Raw genomic sequence first — 14,482 nt, 5'->3', positions numbered from 1 at the left:
TCCAATTATTCCCCTGCAAGGGCTCAGCCACAGTTTTTTTTTCTTTTTGGAGATCGCATAGATGTTAGGCGCAATGTCCTTTGGTCTCATGGCTTGCAGCCAGCCCGACTACTAGAAGCTCGTCTTCTGGCTGTTCCCTTATGTGATATTCGTACATGCCATGAACAGGTCTATCAGTATCATCATATGGTGTCTCCGTTCCAATCCACGTTTTTTGCGGCGACTTTCACTCGTACCAAAGCCATTGTAGTCTCAGCGCTCTTGTGAACTTGTGAAGGTTAAGCACACGTAGCCCTCCATTTTCTTTTGGTAGATAACTCCTGATCTAATTTACCTTGCATTTAACACCAGTGAGTGCTTTGTCTCCTGCCCACAAGAACTTTTTCCTTATTTTGTTGAGATCCTCAGGTACTGCGTTTGGCATCTTGACTACTGCCAGTAGGTAGAGCGGTTGTGCTGTTAGCACCGTTTTGGTGAGGCAAGCTCGTCCTGCTTGGCTGAGGTTGCGTCCATTCCACCCCGAGAGATTGTTTGCTGCTTTGTCAATTAAAGGTTGGAAGTTGATTTTATTTAGTCGTCTTATTATCGCTAGAGAGAGTTCAAGATATCTTATCGGGAAACTTGTTTGAGTTATTGGTAATCCAGATAGGACTTCCTCCAGGTCGACACTATCACAGCTGATGAGAGCTAAAATTTGGTTTTTTAAGGTTTGTTCTTAGTCCGGTTGCCTCTCCAAAAAGGCTCAACAACTTTGTAGTGTTCGCGATATTCGCATGCGTTGGCTTTCGACCTCCCCAGCTTGCTACTCGCCTCACATTTTTGAACCGAATGAGTACAAACCAAACTAGCCGAATAAGATAAGATGAACTACGTGTATATATATCGAGCATTCGAGCTGTGACGCCGTGCGTGTCCGTCGTGAATCCGTTGCACGTGTGTACGGATTAGAGTGCAAATCACTGGCCGTTATTGGAACAAGTATAGACACCTCAGCTAGGCCCATCCTGTTCCACTATCCATCATCCATCACCCAATCCACTCCGCCTCGCCTTCCTCCGGCGTGCGTCTTCCCTCCGCCGGCCGCCGCTGCCCAGAAGCCGCCAAATAAAGTCTCCTCCGGCCTGCTTCCCCGCCGCTACCTGCTAAGTGCCACCATTCGCCGTCGAGGGGCTCGCCGGCAGCTCGGGCGCAGCGGAGGCGGCGCAGAGGTAGGTAATAGCCCGTGACGGCACTGCCTGTTCCCCCGTTCTGCTCGCCGGCTTCGTGCTTGTCAATCTCGCTGACTCGATCCCTGTTCGGTGACCAGGAGACGCGCTGAGGACAAGATAAGAATTCTTGTTTGCCAGCTGTGGAAGGAAAATTACTATTGCTACCGACCGAAATTTCCCGGGTTAATAGTAGCATCAGCGATCTTCTTATCGGTTGTTTCAGCACAGCAAATTGTGCAAGAAATGACCCCCGATAGAGTTTGAGGCTGCAGGATTCTGTTAAATTTCTTGGTTCCAAGGCACCAAGCAAGCTTCCTTCCGTGTCCCGGTTGCTGCTTTTGCAGCGGAGGAGACAAGGAATTATTTTAGGATCCATTTCTGGAGGAATTCCGCACAGGGAATAGTGTCTGCGAATTTCTTTGCCAATATGTGTGCTACTGATGCTTCTCGGGTTCTTGATGTGGAGGTTGCTATGTTGCAATGATATGCAGCGTCGACATTAGGGGAATGCTGATGACATGAGCCTGTGGCCACTCCAGGTGTATTTGCCCTTGTGTTCCAAGTACCGCTGGGGCTAGGAACATGTGGTCGCCGTTTCATGACCTTCATGAGCTGTTCTGCGGTCAGGTCTAATGGCATTGCGCTCCGGTTTCTCATTGAGGATAGGATCCGGCGCCGGAGTGCTTGTGCATACAAGATGTTCACCCTTGGTTCCCAGAGGAGGAGGGTGAGGCACCCGGTGGTCTTTGCGACGAAGAGGAGGCGGCCGAAGAAGTGGGAACGGCCGTGGTGGAAGACATTTTTCTACGATGGGAATGAAGATGAAGAGAGCTTGGCTGGCTGGAGGGAGGTTGATGAATTGTCGGAGGAGATTGGCAATGACCAAGAGCTGTCGGAGAATGAGAAGTTTGAGACGTGGAGGAGGAAAGCTGAGGCTATTGTTGAGCTGCGGGAAGCCCAGCAGGATGCTATGAATGCCGAGGAGCGGTCGTGGGAGGATTGGATCAGCGGGGGCAGCACATCAGGGGGTGGAGACGGGGGTGGGGGTGCGAGCATGTTGGATCAGATAACTGATGATCCTGCAGAGATTATGAGGGATAAGAGTGTTATTGAAGTTTTCAGGGATCCCCTTAATGAAGATTATGATGACATGTTGTTCGAAGATCGAGTTTTTATGTATGCCTCAACAAATTCGGTGCGTTCTTTACTAACTTATTTGTGTCACCAGATAGCATAATCCACCTCCCAACAATAATCATGACATGTACTACTGCTCTTCTTCACTACCAATCTTAGGATTTTTTTTCTTATGATACACCAGTAGAGCATCTTACAGACAAGAAAAAAAAGCCAGTTTTACTCCTGTTATCTTATTGAGGATCCATTTGGATGAAATAAAATAAAATACTGCATAGTTTTGCGTGCATCATATTATTATCATCGTGAGACTGAGACCTTTGGCACTTCAAACTGACAAAAGGAATTTGTTCTTTACAGGCCAAATTTCTGGCAATATTGATTGTGGTTCCGTGGGTGATAGATTTTCTAGTACATGACTATGTTATGCTGCCCTTTTTAGAGAGGTAATTTATCTCACCCATTCCATATCATCCCTTTTTGTCAGTGAAGTAGTGAGCACTGGTAAGAGTAACTTTTTTTTTTTTGCTTCTGTCATTATATGCAACTATATATTTATGCTAAATGCAGAATTTATTACATGGAACACTACTCGATAACAGGTATGTCCAGAAGGTGCCACTTGCTGCTGAGTTACTTGATGTAAGACGCAGCCAGAAGCTCCAGATGGTTAAAGACCTAAATATTGAGAAGGCAAGATACCGACTTGAAGTAGAGATTGGTAAATCTCCTCCGCTTTCTGACGAGGAGGTCTGGTCAGAGCTGCGGGAAAAAGCGTGAGAAAGATCACTTTGCTTTCTTGGTCAAATCATTACTTTCATAAATGCACCATCCATCAGAAGTCTATTTGTCCTCGGTTAAATACTAGAACATTGTTTTCTTATCCAGTCTATTTGATCTTAAGGATTTTCTCCTCTATTTTACCAGGTTAGAGTTGAGAGATGACTGGAGATTAGAAAACCGGAAAGCTTTTGCAAATATATGGTCTGATATGGTTTATGGGATTGCACTATTCCTTATTATCTGCTTCAACCAGAGCAAAGTGAGTATCTATCAGAAAAGCATGTCCATTTCGTTTTCTGTCCATTTTCAATTGCGTAAATATCTGTAGCACTTTTCATAGGGTGCATGTGCACATATAGTTTTCTTCTTATTTAAAATGGAGTTTAAATGCTTAGAAGTAGATAAATTCCTGTGCTACTGGGCCTATTGTTGTCAAAGGAGTGCTAGTTAATTTATATTGTCAATTTCAAATAACTGCAAAAGCATCCTGACTAGAACTTGCATCATTTCTCTTCTTTAGTATACCATATAATTCTAAGTTAGTACTAGTGGCATATCATTTCCATGTGACAAATCTGACTCAATATTGGTGGTCAAAATTTTAAAATATGACTTTGGGCTTGCATGATTGCACCTAGTTTGGATAGTGACGTGCTGTTCAGTTAGCATACCTGGCTGACATCTTTTCTGTACAATAATGTCTTGACAGCCATGAATTTGTCTCGTTGATTATCGTGGCATTTGTTTCTTCCTCAAATGAATATATGGAGTTATGCCTTTATACATCTTACACTTTACTTCCTCCTACGCATTCAGGTTGCGATGCTGAAGTTCACAGGATATAAGTTGCTAAATAACATTTCAGACAGTGGGAAGGCCTTTCTTATTATTCTAATATCAGACATCCTTCTAGGGTATGTTATATTAATTTCTTTTTTTATTAAATAGAAGATCTGTGCATGGAGTATGGTTCTGATGCAGTAATCATATATATGCATTAATCCAGCATGCTCTAGGCAAGCGTTATTCATCACACTTTATCATCAGTAATAGTCCTGTCACAGTGCATACACATCCCTTGCACTTGCACATAATGTCATATGTACGAATATTTCATAGTACAGGGAAGTATCTGTGTTATGACTACTTGGGCCAACGGGCTAATTAGGTATAGTTCTATTATATGCTTGTGTCTTGGTTTGTCCTTTATATGTGTGCTTGAGATATCCTCTTTACTTTCTTCCTCTCTCTCTCTCTCAACTATTATTTTTTTTGTTTTCTCTGTTCAAAACAATGCCTTCATATGGAAAATACTTAACTTTAGTGCTAGATTGTTTCCCCTGTCAGAAGCTGGTTCATAGGAAAAGCTGAACTACCATGAGAAAATTTAACTGCCTCTTAGTCTTGTATTCTTGCTTTGGGATACATATTTCTCCGTCAAACAACTAAAAAATAGCATTGAAAGTTTTTCTGTTTGATTATTTTTTCATTAAGGTGTGTAGATATATTAATATTGTATTTGTTTGCATCTTCCTTTTGTTGTTAATTATTGTTAATTGGCAATGATTTTATCCACCATATAGAAGTCTACTAGCTGCACTTTTGCAGGTACCATTCAGAGTCAGGTTGGCATACATTGGTAGAGGTTATTCTTGAGCACTACGGGCTTGAAGCAGATGAAGCTGCAGTCACATTTTTTGTTTGTTTGGTTCCAGTTGCTTTCGACGTGTTGATAAAGTTTTGGGTAGGTCTGGTTCATGCCTTTTCATCAAACTAACATGTACATGACAATACATTATAATATGACAATACATTATAATAAAGTTAAGAACCATACTTTTTATAGGAACCTCTTAATTTTATAAGAATTTTCTGCCCTAGTTCACCATTTTATATGTTTTCGATACGCATTTTAGAAACTCCAGCCTTACCATTTTTTATCACATTTACAACAGTTTAATCATCTTTTTATAAAGTAAAATCCAATTTTTTTTGTTGGGAATAAAATTCAATCTTCTATGGATTGCTTGATCTATTAGTTACAACTTATGACTTCTATGGATGTATTACAGTTCCTGATTCTACTCTGGGTGAGTTTAGTAAAGGTTCTCATTGTAACCATACTTATTTTTCCATACTGCAGGTATACAAATACCTTCCAAGATTGTCACCCAGTGTGGTCAACATTTTGGATGAAATAACGCGCCACTAGAGAATTTCTTTTTTTATATTGGAAAATCGCTTGGCAATTGTCACCTTCCAGGTATGTGTTAACTTTATATTGTTGCTCCTACTTGATTTACTTTCAGTGTTGAACAGTAAGTACTGGAGAATTTTTTCACTATTTGTTGTTCAAGGAGAATAAAAGATGAAATTTAATCCTTCACATATCTGTATATCAAGTTGTTGCCCGTTCATTTTTTTTCTTCAAAGAAATTGAACAAAGGCAATTGATGTTATAAAATATTTTTTTGCTAGTTTATATATAAAAAAATTCTTGATGCTTGTTTGAGATGATGAATACTAAACTGTTCCCTCCAGTCTAAGGTTGAATTTTAAAGTGTCACAATGCCACAAGCATAAACTAGCCTGACTTGATATTTTTTTTACTGAGGGTGGAACTATAATTATATATTGCAGGTAACAATCATACAATCTATTGGATGGGCATTCCAAAATTTCAATTCTGAAGGAACTCTTCGTCTGAAAGGCCTCATATCAGGTGTCAGCCTTATTTTCCATGACCGGGAACTGGAGAAGTAACATGAGCCGGTTCCTATTACGAAACCATATCATGTGAAAGACTCTATGTTAGTCCATAGTTGGTTCTTATCCTAAAATCATATAATGTGGAAGACTCTGTTAGTCCGTTAGCAACACTCATCTGGTTCATGTCAAAAAAAAAAAAAAATCATCCGGTTGCGCAACAAAGATTCTGCACCGGATCCCCTACAGGAAAAATTCAGATTCTTTTGACCTGATATCTATCAGCGGCAGTCAGCTCTGCCCCCCGAAATTCTCACATGTGGAGCCTTGTTTCATTTTCATTTCAGTTTCTGCTGCGCAAATTCTGAAGAAAGTATAGCATACATCGCGGTGTATTTGAATTTGATTTGCCAGTTGATTTGTTTAATACTCCGTGCTTGAATTAATAACCTAAATCTATTGCGTGATTTATAGGATGGTCAGGATCTCAAACCTACAGATTCTTGTCCCTGGAGGTTAAAATTTGCAGATTTCATATTCTGGACTTCAATATTCTAAGGCTTCAGTAAAGAGTTCCAGGATCCAGACAGTGAAACATACGAGAGTTTGAAGATTCATACGGGTCCTAAAGCAAAATGCTCGTTCCGGGTCACAGAGCCAAGACAAGCTTTTGTGTTTGCATTTGAACCCAAAACCTTTTCCTTCACAAAATGAAAGTTCCAAGCCTTGAAACCATTCAACTATAAAATTATTTCTTTTTAAAATCAAGCAAATGAAATTATCCTTTTGCACGTTTCTTATGTACTGATAAAATAAGAAATTGAGCTCCATTCAACTATAAAATTATTTCTTTTTAAACATTTCTCATTTAGCCATAAATAAAAAAATCGAGTTTTAAATTAAATCATAATAAGAATAGAAAAAATATGATTTCTTTTTTAAAAAATATCCACTCTCCAAAAACCTTGGCAGAATGCCCTTTTAGGCAAAAAAAAAAAAACTCGACCACACCACCACGACCGGAGAAATACGTCTCCGAAAAGGGAAAAAAAACAATAGCAAATCCGACTAGGAATACGCAGCGCTTCCTGCTTCGCATCCGACTCGGCTTGCTGCCAAGCCGCCAGCAGATTTCGGAATACCCCCTCCTCGATCCCATATATTTGCGCCGGGGCCCTCGCGCCCCTCCTCCTCAGCGAATCCGCGATCTTCTTCTGCTCCAAGCAAGTCCCGCACCGCAGCAAAAGCGCACCCGCCCACCCCACCCGAAATCCCCCCACACCCCCGGCGGCGACGAGGAGGGCGCGCCCCGGCGGCGACCGGCTACACGAGAACCCTGCGGCGGCGGATCGGCACTGCGCGCGAGGACATGGCGGCGGCGGCGGCGGCGGTGATGGTGAGCTCGGCGGGCTCGCTGCTGGCGATGCTGCAGGAGCCGGCGCCGGAGCTCAAGCTGCACGCGCTCTCCAGCCTCAACTCCCTCGTCCACGCCTTCTGGCACGAGATCTCCACCAGCGTCTCCTCCATGTGAGTTTCCCCCCTCCTCTCCTCCTCCCCTCGCCCCGCGCCTTCTCTCTGATTGCCCGCTCTACTGCCGGCGGCGGGCGGTGGGTGGCGCGGGCCGCCGTCTCCGCGCGGGTCGTTTGGTTTAGGCGGATTTCGGTTAGGTTAGGGTTCGATTCGGGTTCGAGAGGAGAGACCGGGCTAGATGGAGTCAGCGGCGCCGCGTCGGGTTGGATTCCGAGCCTGTTTCAGGGAACCCTAGGTTCGATCTGTTCGGATGGAGGTTTCGGGAGGGCTTAATGTGCTGTAGTTGGTAACTAGAAACCTAGAATTCACAGCGCCAAGGTGCGCCCTTTCGTAGTTGCTATGATTCATGCGATCCAATTCATGGATGGCATTGTGAAAAAAAAAAGTTGGAACTTTAGCACTAGAGTTTCTGGTTTGATTATGCTGACAAATCTCAAGAAAAATTGTGTTTGAACTGTGATGGTAGGGTGTGAATTAAATGTTACTGTCTAGGTTTATGAAGAGTTGCAGAACTTGTCACTAAATAATATGGAGTACTGTTTTATGTACTTACTGGTTGCTGTGAATTCTCCATTGGCTTACTCAGTTGCTCTTCGTTTCAAATAGAAGCTAGATAATTAAAGAGTTGCAAAACTTGTCACTGAATAGTACAGTTTCATTGTTTACTGGGTTACTGTGAATTTTCATTGGCTTATTTCTTGCTTTTTGTTTCAAATAGAAGTTAGATAGTTAGTTACAGAACTGTAAAACTTGTCACCGAACGGGAGCTCTAATGTGGTAATCTGTCTTTTTGCAGTGAGAGTTTGTATGAAGACGAGGAGTTTGACCAGAGGCAGCTTGCAGCACTAGTTGCTTCTAAGGTGTTTTTCTACTTGGGCGAGCTAAATGATGCTCTGTCATATGCACTTGGTGCTGGATCCCTGTTTGATGTCTCTGACGACTCTGATTATGCTCAAACACTTCTAGGTGAGGATCGCATGTGCACTCTGAGCAGTTTCTGTTGCCACTCTTAAAAGTATTGTGCTAATGCTACTTTTTCTTTTTGCCCCTGTTCTTTCTTCAGCGAAAGCTTTGGATGAATATGCTGCCATCCGATCAAGGGCTGCAGGGGAAGATAAAACGATGGACCCAAGATTGGAGGCCATTGTGGAAAGAATGCTGGACAAGTATGATAGTACCCTCATGATTCATTGTTTTCCTGTTTGTAAAAAATGCAGTTCTGAGCTTACAAATACTTCATTGCCTTTCAGGTGCATTCTTGATGGAAAATATCAGCAGGCCATGGGTATGGCTGTTGAGTGCAGGAGACTGGATAAGCTTGAGGGAGCAATTTCTCGATGCGATGGTATTCATGGAGCTCTTTCATATTGCATCAATCTGTCTCACCAATATGTTAGTCATCGTGAATATCGATTGGAGGTAAGGGCATGCTATGGATGATTGGGTCCTGACCAAACAATTCAACTGCTTGTAATTGGCACACAAAAATATTTCAATGATCTAACACTTTTGTTTCTGTATTTCCAGATTCTACGTTGTCTTGTCAAAATATACCAGACATTGCCAAACCCAGATTATTTGAGCATTTGCCAGTGTCTTATGTTCTTGGATGAGCCTGAAACTGTTGCAAGCATCTTGGACAAGCTTATTTCTGGGAGCCAGGTATGTTTTTTTCTCCTTTACCAGATTAGATAGCTCTTGCTCTGCATCATTAGAGTTACTTTTATAAGATAGTATGTTCAGTTTGCTGTTTGCCTCAGGTTTTGACCTAAAATCTTATGTTCATTTGCCAGGATGATGCTCTCCTAGCGTACCAAACTGCTTTCGATCTTGCTGAAAATGAAAATCAGGCTTTCCTCCTGAATGTGCGGAATCACCTTGATGGATTGAGTTCTGCCCGAGCTGAACCTGACAGCGGACCGGCTTTACCAAATGATCAAGCAGCTAATACTTCTACAGAACCGACTGGTGATGTCCAGATGGGAGATGATGTAAATATGCCAAATGGCAGTGCTCTTGCTGTGGATCCAAACAAAGTAGCACATGCTGATAGGCTGACAAAACTTAAGAATATTCTGTCAGGAGAGACATCTATTCAGTTGACATTACAGTTTCTATACAGCCATAATAGGTAACGTGCTATTGTCTGACTGAATTATATGATAGCTGACTTTTACTTTAGTTTTATGTCTCATTTATTTGTTTCCTGATTGAACAGATCTGATCTTTTAATTCTGAAGACTATAAAGCAAGCCGTGGAAATGAGGAACAGTGTCTGTCACAGCGCAACAATATGCTCCAATGCAATCATGCATGCAGGGACAACAGTTGATACCTTCCTCAGAGAAAACTTGGTATGATTATGATTTGTTTCACACTGTGTACTTGATGCCACCAATGTCAAGCATCTTCAGTTCTCAGTTTACAATGGTTGCATTCTCGTTATAATTTTCTCATACTGGTCTATGTTACAGGAATGGCTCGGTAGGGCAACCAACTGGTCTAAGTTCAGTGCCACTGCTGGACTAGGCGTCATTCATAGAGGCCATCTTCAACAAGGCCGTGCATTGATGGCTCCTTACCTGCCTCAGAATGGTGCTGTTGGCAGTGCTAGTCCATACTCGGAAGGAGGCGCCCTCTATGCTCTTGGTTTGATTCATGCCAACCATGGTGAAGGAATCAAAGAGTTTCTCCGTGAGAGTCTTCGCAACACCAGTTCTGAGGTACAATTCCAGGCTCACATTCTCCTTTCATGAAAATGACTACAGTATATTTTTATTACTTAGATTACTAGGTACATAGTAAACATTCACACATTACCATTCTAACTTTGGATAATAATCACTCAGGTGGTCCAGCATGGTGCTTGTTTAGGACTCGGGCTTGCAGCATTAGGTACAGCAGACGAGGAAATATGTGAGGACATTAAGAATGTTCTGTACACGGATAGTGCTGTGGCTGGCGAAGCAGCTGGCATTGGCATGGGCTTGCTTATGGTTGGCACGGCCAGTGAGAAGGCCACAGAGATGCTTGCCTATGCTCATGATACACAACATGAGAAAATTATCAGGTATGATATAGGATGCCTTTTGATGAACAAGTTATATCTCAGTACATATTTATTTCTCAAGATGGTAAAGTTGTTCCTGTTCTGATGCACTCTTTTCCTCTCTCCAGGGGCCTGTCACTTGGAATTGCGTTGACGGTGTATGGCAGGGAAGAGGAAGCTGACACCTTGATTGAACAAATGACTAGAGACCAAGACCCCATACTTCGTTATGGTGGTATGTACGCATTGGCTCTAGCATACAGGGGAACTGCAAATAACAAAGCTATCCACCAGCTTCTGCATTTTGCTGTGTCAGACGTGAGTGATGATGTGCGGAGGACTGCAGTATTGGCCCTTGGCTTTGTTCTGTATAACGAGCCTGAGCAGACACCCAGAATCGTGTCCCTGCTGTCAGAATCATACAATCCTCATGTCCGTTATGGTGCAGCTCTAGCTGTTGGAATCTCCTGTGCCGGAACAGGATTGAGTGAAGCCATCTCCTTGCTGGAGCCTCTTACATCAGACGTCGTTGACTTTGTACGCCAGGGCGCTCTGATTGCCATGGCAATGGTGATGATCCAGACCAATGAATCTTATGATTCACGTGTTGGAGCATTCAGGCGCAAGTTGGAAAAGATCATTCTTGACAAGCACGAGGACACCATGAGCAAAATGGGCGCCATACTGGCTTCCGGCATCATTGATGCTGGCGGCAGGAACGTCACCATCAAGCTCAAGTCAAAGTCAAAGCATGACAGGCTCACTGCCGTTGTCGGACTGGCTGTCTTCACCCAGTTCTGGTACTGGTACCCACTCACCTACTTCATCAGCCTTGCCTTCTCCCCGACAGCTCTCATCGGACTCAACTCCGATCTGAAAGTGCCAAAGTTTGAGTTCCTGTCGAACACCAAGCCATCGCTGTTCGATTATCCCAAGCCGACAACTCAGCGGACTGCAACTGCATCAGTCAAGGTGCCAACGGCTATCTTGTCAACGTATGCCAAGGCGAAGTCTAGGGCGAAGAAGGATGCAGAGAGCAAGGCAAAGGAGAAGGCAGAGGCAGCGCCACCAAGCGAGGACGCTTCTGCTGCTTCTACTTCCATGCAGGTAAGAGTTGCAGGATTGATCAGTAGTTTCTGAGATGAATTAACTGCTTTGTTTGATTTATAATCCAACTGCTCGTGACTCTGACACATGGTTCATCTGTGATTGTGAGCTCAGGTCGACGGTGCTGCTGCAGAGAAGAAGGCCCCTGAGCCAGAGCCGACCTTCCAGCTCCTGACGAACCCTGCCCGGGTCATCCCAGCCCAGGAGAAGTTCATAAAGTTCTTGGAAGACAGCCGGTACGAGCCGGTGAAGGCCGCGCCATCCGGGTTTGTCCTCCTGCGGGACCTCAAGCCCACTGAGGCCGAGGAGCTGGTCCTCACCGATGCCCCCTCGACCGCCGCGGCGAACAACGCCGCCGCACCCAACGCCAGTGAGCAGGGATCCGCCATGGCCGTCGACGAGGAGCCCCAGCCGCCCCTGGCGTTCGAGTACACCTCGTGAAGCTGTTGATCATCCCCAGGACCTGTACCGTCTTTGGGTTGTCTGTAACTTTGTATTGTTGGCAACGTCCCACTAATTCATTTATTTAACTTTAAAATAGACTTTTCCTCGAGCATTTATCGTGTGGATAACATATTGTTGGTGGAATTTTCGCCTTTGAAATGATGGTGGTCACGGTCTGATGCTCCGTGTCGCAATTGCGATGCCGAAGGAAATCTGGGGAGTCCCATAGCATGCTGCAGGTGGGATGCTATATGCTGGGGCAGTTTGCTTGGTGTAAGCGTGGGTTGCATGGGCGATTTTGTAATGTGCCATGTCGCTCTCGAATGCGATCCCGATGTGGATGGAATAGACGGGTGCTCCCCAGCCTGTTGGGCAGGGTAGCACTGGCTAGGAAATTCAGGAACAAATTCGAAAGGAACAGGGTTGCATTTTGGAATGGACTTGGCAAAGCAAAAGGCTGGCGGAAAACTTTGCATCCTGCGTCATCGCGTGAAATTTACGAGAACCTTCCCCCCCCCCCCCCCCCCCCCCCCCCCCCTTCCTCTTCCACATGAATTTTCGGAAGTTTCGTGGAGGTTGAAAAATGCATCACAATCCCACGTTTGTCGTGTCCAAGTCCCTACACTTGTTTACTCTTCGAAACAAACCTAAGATGAGGCGATGAGCCTACCTTGAGTAGCTTATCCTCGACAGCTTCAGCTTATTCAGCCGACTTATCAGACACCAAACAGTATTTTCCTCTCACAACAAATCAGCCGTTTCAGCTTTTCAGCCCAATCTTGAGCATCATCCGGTCGTGTACACGGAAAAAATCTCACGCGTTTGCCGTCGGTCACCTGGCATCCGGCCACCTGGACTCCGGAGGCGCGTCTCGCCCGCTCTGTAGAAGCACCGTGGCCATCCCCTCGCCATGATCCCATCCTCCCGGTCTTCTAGAAAGGAGGACGGTCTCTTTCTTTCCCTCTCGGCGGGACGGGTCAAAGCCAATGCCGTTACGCCGGCGCGACACCGCGAGGGCCGGCGGGTCCCACCGCCCGGCACAGCTGGAAGAGGGAGGGAGACTGGAGGCCCCGGGGCGCGTGCCGTCGGGCCCAGCGACAGTGCCCTGCGACGGGCACGGACAGCGGCGTACGTACGCGACCCGACCCGACCGGGCAGGCAGTCTGGCCGCGGGGCCCACCCCCCAGCCTGCGCCTCGGCGTGATCTCCTCTGGCTCTGTTTTGTTCTTTTCCTCCGATGGCGCTTTTGCACATGAGACCCTGCAAGTTTGCCACGATTACCTCCAATCCAGGAAATCATAAGGGCCTTGCCAATATTTAAGAAGGGACTATAACCTCTGTTTCAGTTTATTGTCACTGCCTTTTGCCTTACCATATGTTTTTCCCCCCTACAAATTGCCACATATACTCAAAGATAGAAAATATTTGTATAGCATATTTCATGACAAAAATCTAATGATGTGAAAGTTTAAAATGTTTATTAAATTTTGTTGGAAAAAAAAAGAGCGGCAGCAAAAGGGCAGTGGGAAGTAAAAGGTTTAATATAGAATCTGATTCACCCAAAATGCAACCAACCGGATGCGCCTCGGAAAAACAAACAACACATGGTGTGTCGTCATAGGTACGTACTATGCCGGCGTATACTTGGATGACGTCGAGTGATAAAGGATTGAGTTTATGCTCATAGCCTAATTGATGCTAAATAAAATCTTTGCTCGTGCAGCATGTCTAAACAGGTAAATGCTAGAGTGGTCCCTGAGGCTCATACGTCAATTCTATAAAAAAGATTGCGATGATACTACTATGGTCAAGTAGGATTCATAATTATATTGCGCTCTTAGACACATAATTATAAAGGGATAGCCTTACATGACCTTAGTCAAATGATCCATCTTTAAAGTTGGCTTATAACATAATAAACTTCCAAAGTACTCTAGAAATTGCTAGCCAGATGATCTATCTTCAAAGAATCTTCTACTATTAAGTGTGGAATGTTGGTGGTTACAAAATGCTCAAACAGTAGAGGGTGATTCTAGGACACGACACTTATCCAAAGAATTTATAGGGGACTGAGTGGCTAGAATGATGTGTCTTAGACGAGCTCAGGGCTCGCCCATTTATAGCCTTGGAAAACCGAAACTTTTTGGGTAGAAGACTCTTCTACCCCCGGTACGGCCCCTCCCACCTGTGGCACCCCTTTTAGTGGCACTCTAGTCTTATACCTTCGCTCTTCGTGGTATGGAGGGTTTCCGTACTCAGGGCGAACGTGGTGGCCTTGTACGTGGACCTTCCGTACTGGAGGTGGGGTTGATTCAACAAACTCGTGCTTAGGGCTAACACACGCCTGGCTTAACCGAACCTGTGGACTTTGCGGAAGCTGGTGGTGGGGTCCCATCCATCTCGCTAATCGTTTCCGGGATGGGAACCTCCGGCCCTCTCCGGAATCCTCCGGCATCCTACGCGTACCTTTCCCGGGTATGCGCCTTTACCTGCTGTCTGGAACTTCTGGGTGGAGAGG

General features: G+C 44.7%; 2 protein-coding genes across 6 annotated transcripts; both read left to right on the top strand.

Moving 5' to 3' along the window:
- Positions 1 to 915: 915 nt before the first annotated feature.
- LOC117860265 (protein DAY-LENGTH-DEPENDENT DELAYED-GREENING 1, chloroplastic) lies at positions 916 to 6,152 on the top strand. 4 transcript variants are annotated; one of them, XR_004641429.2, is made up of 9 exons: positions 916 to 1,208; positions 1,307 to 2,403; positions 2,706 to 2,791; positions 2,948 to 3,121; positions 3,273 to 3,387; positions 3,945 to 4,042; positions 4,748 to 4,872; positions 5,272 to 5,391; positions 5,769 to 6,152. XR_004641429.2 is itself a non-coding variant. In XM_034743529.2 (8 exons), the coding sequence occupies exons 2-8, from the start codon at positions 1,807 to 1,809 to the stop codon at positions 5,338 to 5,340; spliced, it is 1,275 nt and encodes a 424-aa protein (XP_034599420.1). In that variant the 5' UTR covers positions 916 to 1,208; positions 1,307 to 1,806; the 3' UTR covers positions 5,341 to 5,394. The 4 variants fall into 4 exon arrangements, 1 of the variants encoding a protein (XP_034599420.1); XR_004641427.2 differs by having other exon boundaries at positions 917 to 1,208; positions 4,737 to 4,872; XR_004641428.2 differs by having other exon boundaries at positions 917 to 1,212; positions 4,737 to 4,872.
- Positions 6,153 to 7,105: 953 nt separating this feature from the next.
- Positions 7,106 to 12,076, top strand: LOC117860263 (26S proteasome non-ATPase regulatory subunit 1 homolog A). Of its 2 annotated transcripts, XM_034743526.2 has the most exons (11): positions 7,108 to 7,361; positions 8,161 to 8,330; positions 8,428 to 8,530; positions 8,615 to 8,783; positions 8,892 to 9,026; positions 9,158 to 9,495; positions 9,583 to 9,718; positions 9,839 to 10,087; positions 10,214 to 10,434; positions 10,542 to 11,520; positions 11,635 to 12,076. In XM_034743526.2, exons 1-11 carry the CDS (start codon positions 7,204 to 7,206, stop codon positions 11,959 to 11,961), a joined length of 2,985 nt encoding a protein of 994 aa, XP_034599417.1. In that variant the 5' UTR covers positions 7,108 to 7,203; the 3' UTR covers positions 11,962 to 12,076. The 2 variants fall into 2 exon arrangements, with proteins under 2 accessions (XP_034599416.1, XP_034599417.1); XM_034743525.2 differs by having other exon boundaries at positions 7,106 to 7,361; positions 8,428 to 8,783.
- Positions 12,077 to 14,482: the final 2,406 nt, after the last annotated feature.

Source organism: Setaria viridis, chromosome 6 (genome assembly GCF_005286985.2).
Source record: "Setaria viridis chromosome 6, Setaria_viridis_v4.0, whole genome shotgun sequence".
Taxonomy (NCBI): Eukaryota; Viridiplantae; Streptophyta; class Magnoliopsida; order Poales; family Poaceae; genus Setaria; species Setaria viridis.
The sequence above is the reverse complement of the archived record's forward strand: the minus strand, read 5'-3'. Positions and strand labels throughout refer to the sequence as shown.

Bases quoted from the DNA above. Each gene is read 5' to 3' on its own strand.
- LOC117860265 (XM_034743529.2), top strand. From the start codon at position 1,807: ATGACCTTCATGAGCTGTTCTGCGGTCAGGTCTAATGGCATTGCGCTC. The intron at 2,792-2,947 runs GTAATTTATCTC...ACTCGATAACAG, and splicing joins ATGCTGCCCTTTTTAGAGAG to GTATGTCCAGAAGGTGCCAC. The intron at 3,122-3,272 runs GTGAGAAAGATC...CTATTTTACCAG, and splicing joins TCAGAGCTGCGGGAAAAAGC to GTTAGAGTTGAGAGATGACT.
- LOC117860263 (XM_034743525.2), top strand. From the start codon at position 7,204: ATGGCGGCGGCGGCGGCGGCGGTGATGGTGAGCTCGGCGGGCTCGCTG. The intron at 9,719-9,838 runs GTATGATTATGA...TCTATGTTACAG, and splicing joins CCTTCCTCAGAGAAAACTTG to GAATGGCTCGGTAGGGCAAC. The intron at 10,088-10,213 runs GTACAATTCCAG...ATAATCACTCAG, and splicing joins TTCGCAACACCAGTTCTGAG to GTGGTCCAGCATGGTGCTTG.